This window comes from Bactrocera oleae, chromosome 2, assembly GCF_042242935.1.
Source record: "Bactrocera oleae isolate idBacOlea1 chromosome 2, idBacOlea1, whole genome shotgun sequence".
NCBI classification, from domain to species: Eukaryota; Metazoa; Arthropoda; class Insecta; order Diptera; family Tephritidae; genus Bactrocera; species Bactrocera oleae.
The window spans coordinates 18842564-18857845 of NC_091536.1; the positions used below are offsets into that span (position 1 = coordinate 18842564).

Sequence of the window (15282 nt, forward strand, 5' to 3'; positions counted from 1 at the left end):
TATTTTTTATTACAAACAAAAATATACACATGCCTCTAAAACCTATTTATGTACTTATATTAAACATTAATATTTTTTCGTGATAAATACAATAACATATGTTTTTTTTTATTAATTTTTATGGTATATGCAATCATTCATTCTATTACTAATGTAGTTTTATTTCATTAGCCTTAGGATGTTTTTAGTAATGCATGAATAATATTGCATTAGTTTAGCTAATAAAACATCTGAACAGTCGAAGAAAGTGAAAAATAATTACATATACGCTTAAATGAGCTGGCAGGTCGTGGAAATTAGTAGTGTAGAGGAGAATCTCTCAACGCTTAATTCTATGAAGCCTAATCTACTAAATTCATAGACACTTCGCCAGCATCTACATATGTATATGGTCACTGGCTCTCTTAGGCTCATATAGAAAAGTTTCAAATTTCAGACAAAGCCGTAATGGGTATAATGCTTTTTTATAATATGCGAATACCCTAAACGACAGTTGTGTTGGTGCTGAGAACCACACAACAAGACATACTTCTCACTCAATGGTATCGGAAACATAAGCTTTTGTACAATACTTCTGCTAAACTCTCGCCCACGACATATCCAATGTATATTCTCCTGAGGTACATATGTTCCCCTTGTACTTTAAACAACTTCCCACATTTAGCTGTTTCTAACATAGTCTGGTGTATGTAACCGAAATGTAACATTATTTTTAATTGAACGAGATTCTTCGCATTAACAAACTATAAATTAAACACTACTACAACGCTTAATTGTGCGCCCATTTATTTAACATCCATACTTTTTTTGTCAAAAAATTTATTGTAGTGGCTAACGGTTAGATGACGATCTTTAATTAAATTATTTTTAAATGTACAGCTGATAGTCAATGAAATTGTATATAAATTAAAAATTAATATTAGTTTTTCATTGACGCCTTGTGTCTAATGTCAAATTGTACTAAAAACATCTAGAACGTGCAACACTGTGTCTTCCTGTTTTTAATGTCAAAAAATATTTCAGCTGATCAATAGCAGTGTTGGCAATGCCGTCAGTTTCTTAAGAAATCTCTCGTAATAAACTACAATATTGTGTGCGTGTTTTCCTCAAAAATTTTCTGTGACTAATCGGTTTAATGCATTAATATTTATTAAAACACGATTTGATATCAAAATTGAATGTAAAGGAAAATGTATTGAAATTCATTGTATAAAACAAAAGGTGTATTTCGCGGAGGAAAGAAGTGCGTTGTGTAGTAGAAGTTGTATCACAATCGCTTTGACTTTACATCTTTGTGGGAGGAGCGTAAATTCAGCGACATTTCCAAAAAAGGCAAGTAAGTACAAACGAGTAATTTTATAAACAGATTGTCATGACATATAATATTTTCATACATATTTGTATGCATAAGTGTTGGCTACAAAAAATAAAAGTAACACTGGATATTTACGATTTAATGTCGCCGTTATATCACTTTATTAAAAACTTGGGCATGTCAATTTAATACCTATATAAATAAAACATGTGTGCTCCCCTATTTCTTGAAGCATTAAATAGTCCAATTAAAGCCGGTTTATTGCACAAAAAAAACCGCTGTTCTTTCTTTCCAAGTTCATTTTACTTTCGCCTCTTTAATATTTGGGGGTGCTTGAACCCTCTGCCTTAAAACGTAAGCGAGGAAGTTGGCGGTTTCCCCAACAATGTACATATGCAATCCTTCCACCCTTTCTCTTGTGTTGTGTTTAGTGCGTGATTGCATTAATATTCATACATATGAACGTGTGTACTTATGTATATGAGTTGGTCGCATCAACTACTTTAGCCAGGCGTTGAATTGGGTCAGCACAGTTTATTGATGCTACCTTTATATGTAGTCGTTGTCTTTGTGTAACAAACTGGTTTCCTATTTTAAGTAATTTTCTGGCCTTTATATTGAGTTGGGCTGATATGTCTTATATTTGTTTGTCAATTATTAATTTTATGAAAGATCACATGTTTTCAAATATGTTTTGTTTTTGTAAACACGTTACGTTTTTTATCAAAATGAAATGTAACGAGTGAATTTGTACACTCGAGTAATAAATAAAATGTAAAACTATTGACTATTTATTACTATGCTATTCTCATAGCTAAAATATAAGAACAATATAATACCAACAGAGATCTGAAAATAAACTTATTATAATACATCTTATTAAAGAAACTTTGTATAGTTTTAAAAATAAGTAAACATTTTGCGGTTATACATATGTGGTTTTCAAATAATTTTAAGTATAGTATAGGTACATATGTATCTGATTCGTTATTGTCATGTAAATTCTAAAGGCTGACTCTCTTGTTCGGTCTTAAAATAAGTTGTGTGATATGAATGTCAGATAATTTTAAGAAACTTTAGATTTTCAAGCATTCCCTATTACACCTGTCTCATCGTTGTCTGGTGGTTCTTCATATACTACCAATGACTTGCACTCTTTCAAGCCTCGTGATCAATAAACCACGTTCATTTCTTTGCTAGCCACTTTATGCTTTTGTATTAAATTTTTTAATAAGGAGTGTCAGCATTGACTGTCTTGCTTAAGTGTGACGGGCAAAGTAAAAGAGTAGGTACATCGTAAGATAATTTCCATATACATTTCAATTATAATTATTTAATATTCGTTTTTGACAAAGGGTGTGTCCTTGTGAGTCATGTCGTACGACGACATTTGTATGTAATGCTCAGAAACGAAGATATTTTATTTTTATAACTGTGGTTTTTCCCTTAATTTTATAAATATCATTTCATGCAACATTTAAAAGTAAGTATATATTAAAATTATCAAATATACTAAATTTGTATACATATAATTTTTTATGCTTGCAGACCATAAATAAATCATTGAATAGAAACTAGATGTGTTGATGTGTATGACTAAAATTTTTTATATATAATTATTGTATTCGTTCTGGAAAATATAAAAGTTACGCAGCAACGATAATGTCAACGAAGAATTTCTATGAAATTTTAAAATCCACACCAACGGCAAGCTTAGAAGAGCTGCGCCGCAATTATAAACAAATGATTCTACAATGTCATCCCGATAAATTACAACATATATATAATACAGATACCAATACAACAAATACAACCAGTACTAATGGTGATAATGCCACAACCATAACTAATAATGCGGCGGTCATTACGCCTGCTACTGTTGACCCAAATGCCGAAATCTCAATTTCGGCAGCTTCAGAACATAACAGTGAAGAATTTGTAGCCATAAATGAAGCTTGGAATACGCTCAAAGACCCCGTAAAGCGACGACAGTACGATGCTGAATTGTTGTTGAAAAAATTCCAAATGCACAGTAATATCTTTGCGCGCTTAACGCTTGACGACATGAAATGCTGTGCCGCCACCACAACAACAAATAGTGGAAGTGACAGTGGCAGTGACAGTGATAGTGAAGTTGCATGCGTAGACGAGATAGGGGGCAAGTCTGCTGCGGGTAACATGTATTGGTACTATACATATGATTGCCGATGTGGTGGTCAGTATATTGTTGATGAGTCAGTGGACAGTGAAATACTCAACCGCAACCAGAAGCGTTCGACTAACATGCATAGTGCCAGTAAAACGTCGGAAGAGCAAAAACTGCAGCAACAAAAACAATATAACCACGATAAGAATATTGAAGCAGCTGCTGACAGTGGCGCAGAAATTTCGTCTACATCGATATGTGGCAACAACAGTAAAAGTGTAAGAGCTGGTGTTTGTGAAGACGCCAATCGCGATGGCGACGACAACGCCGCCGACGATGGGGATGGCGAAGTGCTTGTCGAATGTAGTGAATGTTCTTTGATGATCGTATTGACTTGAACGCATAAAATGTGTACTGTCACGGATTGGCTGATGAAACAATGCGACACAACAAATAAATAAATAAATGTGTATAATAAAAATAAATGAAATTATGAAAAACAATGCGTTGATTATTGCGTGTGCAAAAATAAATACCAACCAGTCAGACAAAAGATGCGAACAGTAGAAACAGAACTAAACAGAAATTGCTGCAACAGCACGAACACACAAATACCACATTAATATATTAATGTGAATTAATAGCTTTCAGCAACGTGCTGTAATTTCTTTTAAAAGATATTCTTACTTGAACTGAAAAAGTATACAATGTTCATATTTTTATACTACTTAAGCACTTTGTGCAAATAAAAGTAAGAAAAATAATTTTATAGCCTTTTGTTCAACGAAATCGGCCCAGAAGCTGAATTTCGATAGACGGTTTAAGCAGATGTTTATATGCTAATTGAAAAATATTAATACCTTTTTTTACGTGTTTTACGAGTGTACCTATATCTGTACATACATATGTAGTACCATGGTATGTACCAGTTCAAGATTATTTTGTTTACCTCATTTAAAATCGGAATACGAAATAATTGTGGTTTTATTAAAAAAATATTAATATAACATTAAATACGTAAAGTTTACATGATTTGTTACTTCAGTATATCTTTAAAAAATTATATGTCGTTTATTTTACTTTTTTTGATTTCAGCTATTGATAGCGTATTTTTTTATTTCCAATTGCATTTCATTCAAATCATAAAAAATATAAGTATTTTGATTGACTATACCGTTAGAAGTTGAGTCTAAGAAAATATTAGCATATTGATTTCCATTTACAGTTGACTAATTCACCAATTTCTGTTCTGAATCAAAATTTACATAACTTTTGTTTTACTCTCACCAAATAAAATTGTAAACTCTGTATCTGCGATATTTTTCATATAGAGATATAGCACGGAAGAAAAAAATATGGCCCATGGCGATCGACGAGCTCATTAAAATGCACGACGCAGCCGATTGGTCGTCGGAAATGATTTCGTATTGTACATGCATATGATGTAAATGCGTCAGTCGCAGACAGTAGAGTCCAAAAGTAACCGTATTTATTAACTTTTTGTTAAATACATGTACATACATTTATTTAATGTAGGAAAAGAAGAGTCATAGTGAAATATTTAGGAAAACAGTGTAGTAGTTGCAAAGGCATGTTTGGAAATAAAATTTTTTTTTATTATATAAGCTGAATTTAGTAGCATGTGTCTGAATGTGTGCCTTTCATACCAGAAAATTATGCAAATATCGAGGGTGTCTTATGGTGTCTCTTGTACATATTTTATTATTATTTATAACTAATAAAATAGTTTCAATAAAAAAGGTAAAGTGGCAAGATGACACATGTGACAGATGTCTGTAGTCTTGCAAAATACAATTTTTACACTCAACAATGAATATAATTTATTCGGAATTTACCTTCGCATGTAAGTTTTATTACGATAAAAGCGTGATTGCGTGCTCAAACCAATGGCAATGCAACAACATATTTACAATGAAATGATAAATTATTGTTTCTCTCAGCTGTTGTAGTCACAATGCCGGTAATGAGTCAGCTTGCTATCAACCATTTATTTATTTATTTTATTTTTTTGTTGTTATGTGTAAGATTATCTGATTTCAAACTAAGAGCAATTACAAATACTTATATAAATAAAATTATTTATAAATTTTAATTTTTGTATCTAAATGAAACCCCCCTTCATTTAGATACATTATAAATTGTTATTATAGCAATTTTTGTTCGTCTATATGCAAATATATGAGCTATATATTCTATAAAAAAAAATCCTGCAAACTTATTTTATTAAGTTGATTGTTTGCTTTATTTAACCTATGACATGCGAAGCCGGTAAGCACTTTCATTTAAATGCTTCTATATCATATTTTCAGTTTGGCGCGACATTAATTACTTTTCACTCGCCGATTAAGATTGTTGTAGTTGGCCAAACTGTGTTATGTTCCAGTCGTATTTTTTTGGTTTTCTATTAATTGCGATTGCCCTCCGAAATGCAACTGCCGTGACAACTAAGACCACACTAAGAAATCCAAAAGCCTGTAAACATAAGTGAATGAGTGCATGGCTGTAGCAGAAAGAAACAAAAACAGAATGTAAAAAAATACGCGTTTGAATGGGCGTCCGTAGGTAACTAGTGTCAGCCGTTGTATTGACATACTAACATTTGTGAACTAGCGTGCCCGCACTTGGTCGAGTTGTAGCGGACGCCCTTTTCTGATTTTGAAAATGTATATATTTATAGTATAGTCGCCGGAAGAAAAGTGTGAGGAAAAGTGTTTTGGTATATCTCATGTATGCGTTTAAAGAAAATAGTTAAGCGCACTATAGCCATACAGCGAAAAATCGCATTAATTGGAGCATAGATTTTTTCTTTCCTTTCGCTTCTGGTAGAGTCTCCATAAATGGCTTTAATTTGCTTAAGTTTCGCTTTGGAGCGGAACAACTCGAAAACATAAGACTGCAATTAATTCATATGTACATGTGTATGTATGTATGATGTATGCCGTGCATGTGGGTAAAACTGTTGATATACATATGTATGTGTACATATCTATAACATTGTTTTGCGTATCAACGTTTTAAAAGAAACACCCAAACACAATTAAATCACTAAAAATAAAAAATAAATTATTTAACTATCATAGCTACATACCATTTACGATTTGGTTAAACTCTACTAAGTAACTATACCGTTAGTAGTTGTTAAGATTACTGAACAAAATTAATATAAAAAAACATTTGTTTCGTCTTCTATTTGCAGTTTAATTAAATTGTTAATTCCATACACACACACATACCTATTTTGTATACACCCACATTGTCGAAAAACAAATAGACGTCACCGTGGCTAAGGGAAATCGAAAATCGTACACCTCCACAACCGCTGCCATCACTAGTAAAGCCCGCAAAATGGCATCTACCGGCGATATTTGGTTACAATGGTTCTCCTGCTGTTTTCATCAACCACAATCACCGTCACGGCGACGCCACCAACGTCTGCATATCGATCGTTCGATGATCGGTAATCCAACGAATTTTGTACACACTGGACATATCGGTTCTGCCGATGTAGAACTCTCCACGAATCATTTGAATGCATTACAAACTCAAATGCAGAGCAAAGGTGGCTACGAAATGAACTCGATACGATTGCAGGTCAGTCCAGATGATGCTTAATGACGCTTATTATTACTCAGTTTTACCTTGAATTAATATTATTTTACTATTTCAGGCCTGCTGATGTTGATGAATGCTGACGAAGCTCCTGATACCACTAGCAGTATGGCACTTATTGGTGGATTTTCGAACAACACTGGCACGGGCGCTTCATATATAGATATTATGTAAATATTTACATACATACAATATTTGGCCCAATCAGCGTAGTGCAATCAACTGAATCTCGCGTATGCATACATACATATTTATAAGGAATTTAAAATACGCACGCAACGATTTATGGTATTCAACTATTATGTAATACATTTATATTTAATAATGTATGTACTGTAATAAGACTTTAAATTTAAAAAGTGAGGAGTTGTAATGAATATTTTAACATACTAATTTTAAATTTTTTATAGCATAACATTTACCTTACTCGGAAAAAAATTAGTTATTAATTTTAGCTCCTAGCGACATTTTCCAAATGGTTTGCACTCTGCCCCGACAATAAAGCAGCCTTCATAACAAGGCAGCAATGCTTAGCTTATTTGCGTAAATATATACTACTTTTAATATTTTTCTCTCAAATAACTGTGTAATCGAATATTTATATTTTATGAGATAAATTTAAATATTGTAATAAAGCTATTTTATAATGAAAAGGAGCTAATTTATATTCGAGTAAAGTAAATGTCATTAAGCCGTTGTTGGTGTTTGTAGGAATTGCAAAAACGTGATGACTTTCGTTTGCACAATTTGCAAGTCTACAAGCGCCTTTCAACTAATTGACTACAGTGGAGGAGTAATTTATTTGATTTTTACTTACTATATATTAAGTGTAAGGTGTGTGAAAATACACTTGTGAACAAAATGCTTTTTGAAAGCATATACATAGGTAACGTATGTAAGAGATTACGTACATGATATGTGCCTTTCATTTTATAATGAGTTAATTTTGTTTTTAGAAAAATGATGCAACATTATTTAGATTGATTTATTTTTTTTTTCATTCTTAATAACGGCCAAAATTAAGCGGAAATATATAATTAAAAATTTTGATTGAAAATTCTATGCGCACTAATACGCATGTACTTAAAAGTAAAAGCACATCAAAGCTTTTTACATTTCGAACAAATTTATTGCAAATGTTGCAGCGAAGAGTGAATAAAGTAATAACGGATTTTGAATGCGGATTATACAATATTACTAGAATTTTGAATTTTAACACAGCCAAACTTCAGTTCAAGTGAACTGAAAGCATTTCTTTACAAATACAAATACATATATACATAAATCGGACAGTGTTAAAACATATGAAAAGCTTATATAAATATAAAAAATAGCGAAAATAGTGGTAACAGATGAATTGTTGAATTTCCTAAATGCATTTACACGCACAATCAATCATACAGAAATACAAACATACTTATAAAAATTCATAATAAATAATTCAAGCGTATAGTACATATCCTGATATGTAACTATTTATATATATATATATAAATTTATTATGTACTAATTACAATATAGAAAACAAATTAATAATTTTCGTATTAACTTAACGATAAATTTTACTTCCCACTGGCAACAATTGTGTAAACTTCTTTTATATTATGAAATTTGAATTGTAAAAAAGATATAAACGCAGAGTTGTAGCTGCAAAAATATTGTATTAAATTAAATATGAGATTGTATAATAGATAATTGATTTGCATGAAAGAGAAAATTTTCGAATTTTACAAATATACATACATATATGCATGTTTATATAATAATTAACCGGTAACAGTTATATTTTAACCGAATTTGAATTATTTGGACACGAAATTAAGCAATTGAAACCATTATACGTAACTTATGATGAGCACAAATAAAATGGTGAAGTCGAATTTTTACAAGTTCCGTTTTTCTGCATATTTCAACATAACTGACAGCTGCAGCAATTAATTGACAACAGGCATTTTGTGCGTTTCAATAACCAAAATTTTATTTTTCTACTTAGACGTAGATACAGCTGTCCATGTGAGATTCATTGCTACGTTTCACGTGAAACTCTACGACCTCAACACCTAACCAGGCTGTTGTTGTTGTTGTAGTGCCGGAATTTCGCCGAGTTGACAGTCCTTGGCCGGATAAAAAGGTCCGTTCTGGTTACACAGAGCCGACTGTCGTGGGAACGGTAACCTAACCTAGTTGTTGTTGTAACGGTTATCTAGTCCCCGCTTGAGCGGTAAGTCATAGTGTGGTTGTCGTCGAGGTCATCTAACAGAAGGCCCAGGAAACAAGCTGTTTCGAAAGGGGCGAACCATGTGGAAATGTGTGGTGAAACATAACCTAGTCTTAGATAGCGCTTAAAAGTTTACAAGCCTTACTGTTGCAACTCAGCATAATTATCCGAAGCGCTAGTACGCTTGCCTTTTGACACCAGCCGCGTATCGCAAACCTCTTTCAACTTATACTTTGGCTGCCCCCTATCAATTGCTTATTTCTTTAGCCCATCCGTTCCATAACCATTTACAATAACTACTGAAATAATACAATACAATAAAATTACTTTCCTTTATTTATTAACATCATTCAAAACGCTTCTACGCTATTCGGAGCAGTTATTATAATTAACATATCTAACAATACTATATAAATATGTAAATGTTGCAGTTTTGCACATTGTCCAAAGTAAGATTTTTTGTTGTTGTAGCATTGCTATGGTTGTTAATCATCATTTTCACTGCCACTGCCGCTGCCTGAGCCACTACCACCGCCTCTACCGCGAGCGCTGCCGCCACCCTCATCACCAGTGCCACTGGCGTCACTGTCACTGCCACCGCCCCTTCCTTTACCGCTGCCACGTTCATCTTCTGATTCGCTGTCGGAATCACGCAGCGCTTTCACCGACTTTGGCTTGTCCTTTTTCTTGCTACGTCGCCCGTCGAAGTCGGAACCATCGTCTTCGTCTGATGAGTAAATGGCCGAACCCTTTTGTTCTGAGGTTACCGAAGGTGCACCACCACCACCGACACTACCTTTCTTGTATTTATTTTTGATAGCACTAAGAGAAATAGCATTGTCATCGTCGCTTCCTTCGTCGTGATGATACGATGAATTGGCAGCGCCATGCATATCATGCGCACCACCTTTCTTTTTCTTAGGTTGCGGTTTGTGTTGCATACGCATTGCTTGGCGAAGTTTTTCCTCTTCCTTTTTGAGGTTATACTTACGATCGGTGGTGGGATCTTTGCCGACTTGTGTGAGAATCTTAATGCCACTGGTCTTTTGTGAACGATCTGCCAGTGACATTGTCATCTTCTTGTGTGTAAATGATTCTGTCGAGTGTGGTCGGAAAGTAAGTTTGGTGCGGAAGACAGCTTGTCCTTGTAAACCGGTACCTTGACGAATGAACATATGATTGTGATCGCCATGTAAAGGTTGACGATACACATCGAAGGTTTCGTTACCCAAATGTAATGTCATGCTACCGTCTGACCAACGCACAAAACGGGCATTCGATTCTTTGATCATGTCACCATTATTTGCCATATATTCGCGCCAACGAATGGTATTACTTACTTTCAATTTGATGCGCTGTCGACCTTCTTCGTCCATAGTTTCCTCCTCATCAATTTCATCCTCATAAGTGTCCTTGTCAAAGGGACGTGTGTCAACCGAAAGGAAATTCGGAAGTTTTACAAAATGAATTTCCTTTCCCAGATCGGTTACTATGCGTGGAATTTCGACATCGATACGAGTTTCGGGAATAGGTTCTGGCTCATCTTCCTTCTGCTGTTGTTCTGCTCGTGCTGGGCTTCTTGACCGAGTGCGCGAACGAGAAGAACGTGAACGAGATCTTGAACGCGAACGTGATCCGGAACCTGAACGGCGTGAACCACTACGAGAGCTTGATTTCGACTTGGAACGTGAACGGGTGCGCGAACGACTTTTTCGGGAACCACCATCAGATTTTTGACCCTCATCTTCAGATAGACTGATATCATCGGCATCTCCAAAAATGTCATTTGCATCGATTTTTTGCGATTGCTGAAAAATCAAATATATTCCTTCCAAACAAAAAGGTAAATGTATAAAGGAGCAGATACCTCTTCATTGTCGCTGTCTGAATCGATAATGCGTGCTTTCTTCGCCTTTACAGTGGCACCTTCATCACTTTCGCCTCCACTGCCTCTTTTGCGAGGAGCACTTTCAGATTCAGAACCACTAGATGCTGTGGCCTTACGCTTTTTCTTCTGTTGGGCACCAAAATCACTACCTGATTCAGATCCACTACCAGACTTTTCAGATTTGCGGGATGCAGGCGTACCTGATCGGGAGCGTGAACCTGAATGTGCACGCGATCCGGAACGAGACCTGGTTCCACTTCTTGATCGAGATCCTGAACGTGAAGATCCCCCAGATTTAGAATGGGGTGTAGCGGATCGGGAGCGACGACTTTGGCTACGGGAACGTGAACGTGAATTTGCACGGTCATCTATTTGCAAGTTAGGCGATTGAGAGCGTGTATCATCGTCGTTTGGAGTTTGATTTACAGGTGTGCCTGCATTACGCTTCGGCGAAGCCTCTTGAGCGACAGGTGATTGGTCACGACTTGCAACTGGTGTTTGTTGTCGGCTTGCTACAGGTGATTGGTCGGGGCTAGCCACATTTGAATGCTCATGGCTTCCACGGGCGCTATGTTCTCTACTGGCTGCCGATGTGGCAGAGTGTATGCTTTGAGCTGAACCTGAGCGTTTGCTGTGGGGTGAACCAGATGGAGACCGTGTGCCGGAATGTGAACCTGAGTTGCTGCGTGATCCCGAACTCGAGGATGAACGTGAACGCGAACGTGATTTTCTATCACTACCACTCGCAGCCGAATGAGCGCTATGAGGGGAACTGTAATCAAATATTTACAATAAATATATATTTTTTTTTTAATTATGATATTTTGGATATATAGAAATCATTAAATTTTTACCGTGGTTCAGGATCATGATGCTCCAAGGAATAGCCCGGTGTTTGTGCAATTTGTGGCGAAGGAGATCTACTTTGGCTACCTTCAGATTCAGAACCTACATAAATAAAAACAAATTTTTCGCAGCAGTTACGAGTTAATTTCATCCTGGAACTTACCACTTCCATCGTCGGAATTATTTTCAACCATCTTTTACAGTTATATTATTAAATAAACTCTATGCAACGACTAATAAAAATAATCAGTAAATTTAACATTTACATTTATCTGCCAAATTAACCAGAAGCAACGTTGTTTGATGCCAGTAATCGATAAAAAAAAATATATATCGGTTGCATACCGCATTACGTTATGGTACCGTGAAATATATAACAATCCAGTAAATATAATAAGAAATAATTGTAAAAAAATTACATTTATAATTATACATCTCATTTTACTTTAATTTATTTTATAGTACTATTATTTAAGTAGTATTTATTACAAGATATATAAGTTTCTTTCATCACACATTTAAAGGGATGCCAGCTCTATTGTTTATCAAATATCCGATATGATTTTGTTTTTCTCTAGCGGCGTGTCAGATGTAAACAAAAATCAGTGAAGTTTGACAGTAATATCTGTAACATTTAGCTAAAATTATTACAAAGTAGTTTATAAACAATAAAATTGTTTGTCATAATGTCAAAACAAGACTGCAAATATTGGGAGAAATGTTATCAAAAAAATTCAGCGCATTTAGAGAAGTATAATCATCCACTCAAAGACTGTACTACAGTTTCAACTTCTGACTCTAGCCCAGTTAAAGAGAAAGAGGCACAGAAACGTAGAACAACATCCGAGGATTACAAACGAGAGCCAAAAACTGATTATTCTATAAGCAAACTGAACACGGATGTAGGGGCTACTATTAGTAAGAATATTTCTATTGGTGAACGTAAAGAAATAGATACTGATGAATTGCGTGCTGAGGCTCTTGGGAATATTGCCGGAAAAAATTACATGGAAATATTCGCTAAGCGTATTAAGTTTTCTGTGCAAGCTGAATACGATGAATTGTTGCGTAGTAATGAGTTCATACGCCACAAGTTCCTTGTTGAAATGCCTCCGGACTTCTATGATTTCTGGAAATTCGCAAACAGTTTGAAAAAAGATATCACAGGAGAAGAAATTTTGGAGTATTTCGAAAAGCAATTCCATCTGCAATTAGTGGGGCCGTTTGAATTTCTAGCTGGTCGCTTTCATAAAGCAAAGTTACGTGAACCAGGTGATTATTTACGTCATTGGCGTTTTTTCTATGATCCGCCAGAATTCCAAACGATTTTCGTACGTCGTGATACTGGTGTCCATTATGGTTATTGGCGTGATTTGCCGAAGGACAGTGATTGCCTTTTAATAGCACGCAACGACTCCTTAAAGAATTGTAAGTTCGAATTCATTGCAGGCAATGTTTTCGATGCATTCTTACATTACCTTGACAAAGATTTTACGAGCACACCGTTTACTGCAACTTTGGTATCATCCATACGTAAATCACTGCAAATTTTTATAAATGTGAATGAAATAAAATTAAAAAAATTGGAGACATTACGTAAACAACGAAATGCTCAAGTTGTGTCTAAAACTTTTCACGAGGCCGGTATTGTAGTACCCTACGAAGGCGATACAAAAGTCGGTTACAGACCACTAATTGTTTCCGATGGAGAATTGAAAAAAATACTGGAAGTTTTCGTTACAGCTGGACCATCTGATGGCGATGGTAATAATGAGGAAATAAAAGCAGCCGTTATTGAGAAATTGCAACCAGTGGCCACAGCTGCTAATATAGCAATGGATGAATGTGATTTTGGCACATCTCTTGAGTTAGGAATCGACTTATTTTGTAGTGGACGGAAAGAGTTGCATTCTCTAGTACAATCTTTATTAGTGCCCGCGTATTCACTTTTAAGTCGGCCACAATTCATTGCTATTTCGAAAGCACATATGGAACAGCGTAGCAAATCGCTTAAACTTAGCATTTTCGAGTTGGACGCTTTGTAATGTATTATGAGATTTTTGTGTAATGGATATAAAATAAAACATTTAAATATACTTTTTATTTTAATAATCCCAAGTTTTTTCGTATTTCTTCTCACCAATTATTCAACTTTTGTATATATAAAAATATAAAAATTTAAACCCATTAGCATCTGTTCATAATTTTACATATATAGATGTGACCTTTCTTTATAAATAGGCTTGTAACTGTCCTTACAATCTATTCCCAGTTCTTGCAGCAATTTTATTATAGGCTTTGCAGCCAATGTATCCAGGGATACATTGTCAGTATAGGCAACATAGGACGAAGTAGGCAAATTCGCGTTGTGCCTCCAACAAGCAACTAAGAGATAGATGGAAATAACTGATTAACTGATATTAGCATTTTAGAGAGTACTTACTTCCAGCTGCTACACCCACTATGAAATTAGGTGGTTCAAGTTCTTCAACTTGGGGCAATTTGGAATTAATGGCCCTTATGAAAGTAATATCATCACGAACACATTTTAAATTTTCACTCTGATACTCTATTTTGGATTTTACGGTCAATGTAATTACTTTCTCCGCCTTTTTCGCAAAAGGAAGTAATAACTCTGTTAATTCACCGCTATTTGTTAGATCTTCCTGCAACAGTGCGATCAATAGTTCTTTGTCCTGCACATAATACAAAGATGACTTAGGTGATGGCAATTTACATATTTTCCGAGCTCCTCCTAATAATGACGCTTCTACAAATTCTGACACGTCCTTGCCCTCAATTAACAAAAATATCTTACTGCGTAAAGGAGTTTGGGTTTCATTTGGTTCGTACAGTAATTCGAGTCTGCAAGACGAAAATCGTTTATTTCAATATGCATTTTATTGGCTAACGTAATAACATATGCAAGTCACTTCTTTGTTTCCGTATCCTTTTGTACTGGCTCGTCCTCATCACAATCATCCCAGAACGCACGTGAAGACGGAATATTTAGCTCTCCAAAAGCCATTGGACAACCCATTTCTAAATATTTTTATTTTACGAACGATTTCGGCTGTGAACAATTCTTTTTTCAAAAGTAGATAGCTATTTTCGCTTGTCATCTGCTAATGCAGCGAGCGTGTTCAAAAAGAACAACATTGCAGGGTTGCACTTAGTGAAATAAAAAAATTTGAGGTAACGGAATTTTTACACTTACACAATAAGGACTACCCTAAGCG

At 34.9% G+C, this 15282-nt stretch overlaps 5 protein-coding genes across 6 annotated transcripts; 3 read left to right on the forward strand and 2 right to left on the reverse strand.

Annotated features, from left to right (window-relative positions):
* Positions 1-1036: 1036 nt before the first annotated feature.
* Positions 1037-8980, forward strand: Spec2 (CDC42 small effector protein Spec2). 2 transcript variants are annotated; one of them, XM_036378011.2, is made up of 3 exons: positions 1037-1336; positions 6679-7073; positions 7150-8980. In XM_036378011.2, the coding sequence occupies exons 2-3, from the start codon at positions 6828-6830 to the stop codon at positions 7156-7158; spliced, it is 255 nt and encodes an 84-aa protein (XP_036233904.1). In that variant the 5' UTR covers positions 1037-1336; positions 6679-6827; the 3' UTR covers positions 7159-8980. The 2 variants fall into 2 exon arrangements, with proteins under 2 accessions (XP_036233904.1, XP_069966724.1); XM_070110623.1 differs by having other exon boundaries at positions 1037-1332.
* Dph4 (Diphthamide biosynthesis 4) lies at positions 2357-3964 on the forward strand. The gene is made up of 2 exons (XM_070110611.1): positions 2357-2798; positions 2864-3964. The coding sequence occupies exon 2, from the start codon at positions 2978-2980 to the stop codon at positions 3857-3859; it is 882 nt and encodes a 293-aa protein (XP_069966712.1). The 5' UTR covers positions 2357-2798; positions 2864-2977; the 3' UTR covers positions 3860-3964.
* A 647-nt stretch (positions 8981-9627) lies between the features above and the next one.
* Atu (Another transcription unit) lies at positions 9628-12365 on the reverse strand. The gene is made up of 4 exons (XM_014247967.3): positions 12207-12365; positions 12052-12145; positions 11177-11969; positions 9628-11117 (listed from the first exon to the last, which is right to left on the reverse strand). Exons 1-4 carry the CDS (start codon positions 12235-12237, stop codon positions 9795-9797), a joined length of 2241 nt encoding a protein of 746 aa, XP_014103442.3. The 5' UTR covers positions 12238-12365; the 3' UTR covers positions 9628-9794.
* Positions 12366-12609: 244 nt separating this feature from the next.
* On the forward strand, positions 12610-14161 carry Hpf1 (Histone PARylation factor 1). The gene has a single exon (XM_014247992.3). It carries the CDS (start codon positions 12730-12732, stop codon positions 14086-14088), a length of 1359 nt encoding a protein of 452 aa, XP_014103467.2. The 5' UTR covers positions 12610-12729; the 3' UTR covers positions 14089-14161.
* PSMG1 (Proteasome assembly chaperone 1) lies at positions 14136-15173 on the reverse strand. The gene is made up of 3 exons (XM_014247993.3): positions 14977-15173; positions 14487-14908; positions 14136-14428 (listed from the first exon to the last, which is right to left on the reverse strand). The coding sequence occupies exons 1-3, from the start codon at positions 15081-15083 to the stop codon at positions 14250-14252; spliced, it is 708 nt and encodes a 235-aa protein (XP_014103468.1). The 5' UTR covers positions 15084-15173; the 3' UTR covers positions 14136-14249.
* Positions 15174-15282: the final 109 nt, after the last annotated feature.

Coding starts and splice junctions, on each gene's coding strand:
- Dph4 (XM_070110611.1), top strand. CDS start 2,978: ATGTCAACGAAGAATTTCTATGAAATTTTAAAATCCACACCAACGGCA.
- Spec2 (XM_036378011.2), top strand. CDS start 6,828: ATGGCATCTACCGGCGATATTTGGTTACAATGGTTCTCCTGCTGTTTT.
- Atu (XM_014247967.3), bottom strand. CDS start 12,237: ATGGTTGAAAATAATTCCGACGATGGAAGTG. Junction 12,146..12,206: donor TAATTCCGACGATGGAAGTG/GTAAGTTCCAGG, acceptor TTATTTATGTAG/GTTCTGAATCTGAAGGTAGC. Junction 11,118..11,176: donor CAGACAGCGACAATGAAGAG/GTATCTGCTCCT, acceptor TTGATTTTTCAG/CAATCGCAAAAAATCGATGC.
- Hpf1 (XM_014247992.3), top strand. CDS start 12,730: ATGTCAAAACAAGACTGCAAATATTGGGAGAAATGTTATCAAAAAAAT.
- PSMG1 (XM_014247993.3), bottom strand. CDS start 15,083: ATGGGTTGTCCAATGGCTTTTGGAGAGCTAAATATTCCGTCTTCACGT. Junction 14,909..14,976: donor AAGGATACGGAAACAAAGAA/GTGACTTGCATA, acceptor TTCGTCTTGCAG/ACTCGAATTACTGTACGAAC. Junction 14,429..14,486: donor AGTGGGTGTAGCAGCTGGAA/GTAAGTACTCTC, acceptor TCTATCTCTTAG/TTGCTTGTTGGAGGCACAAC.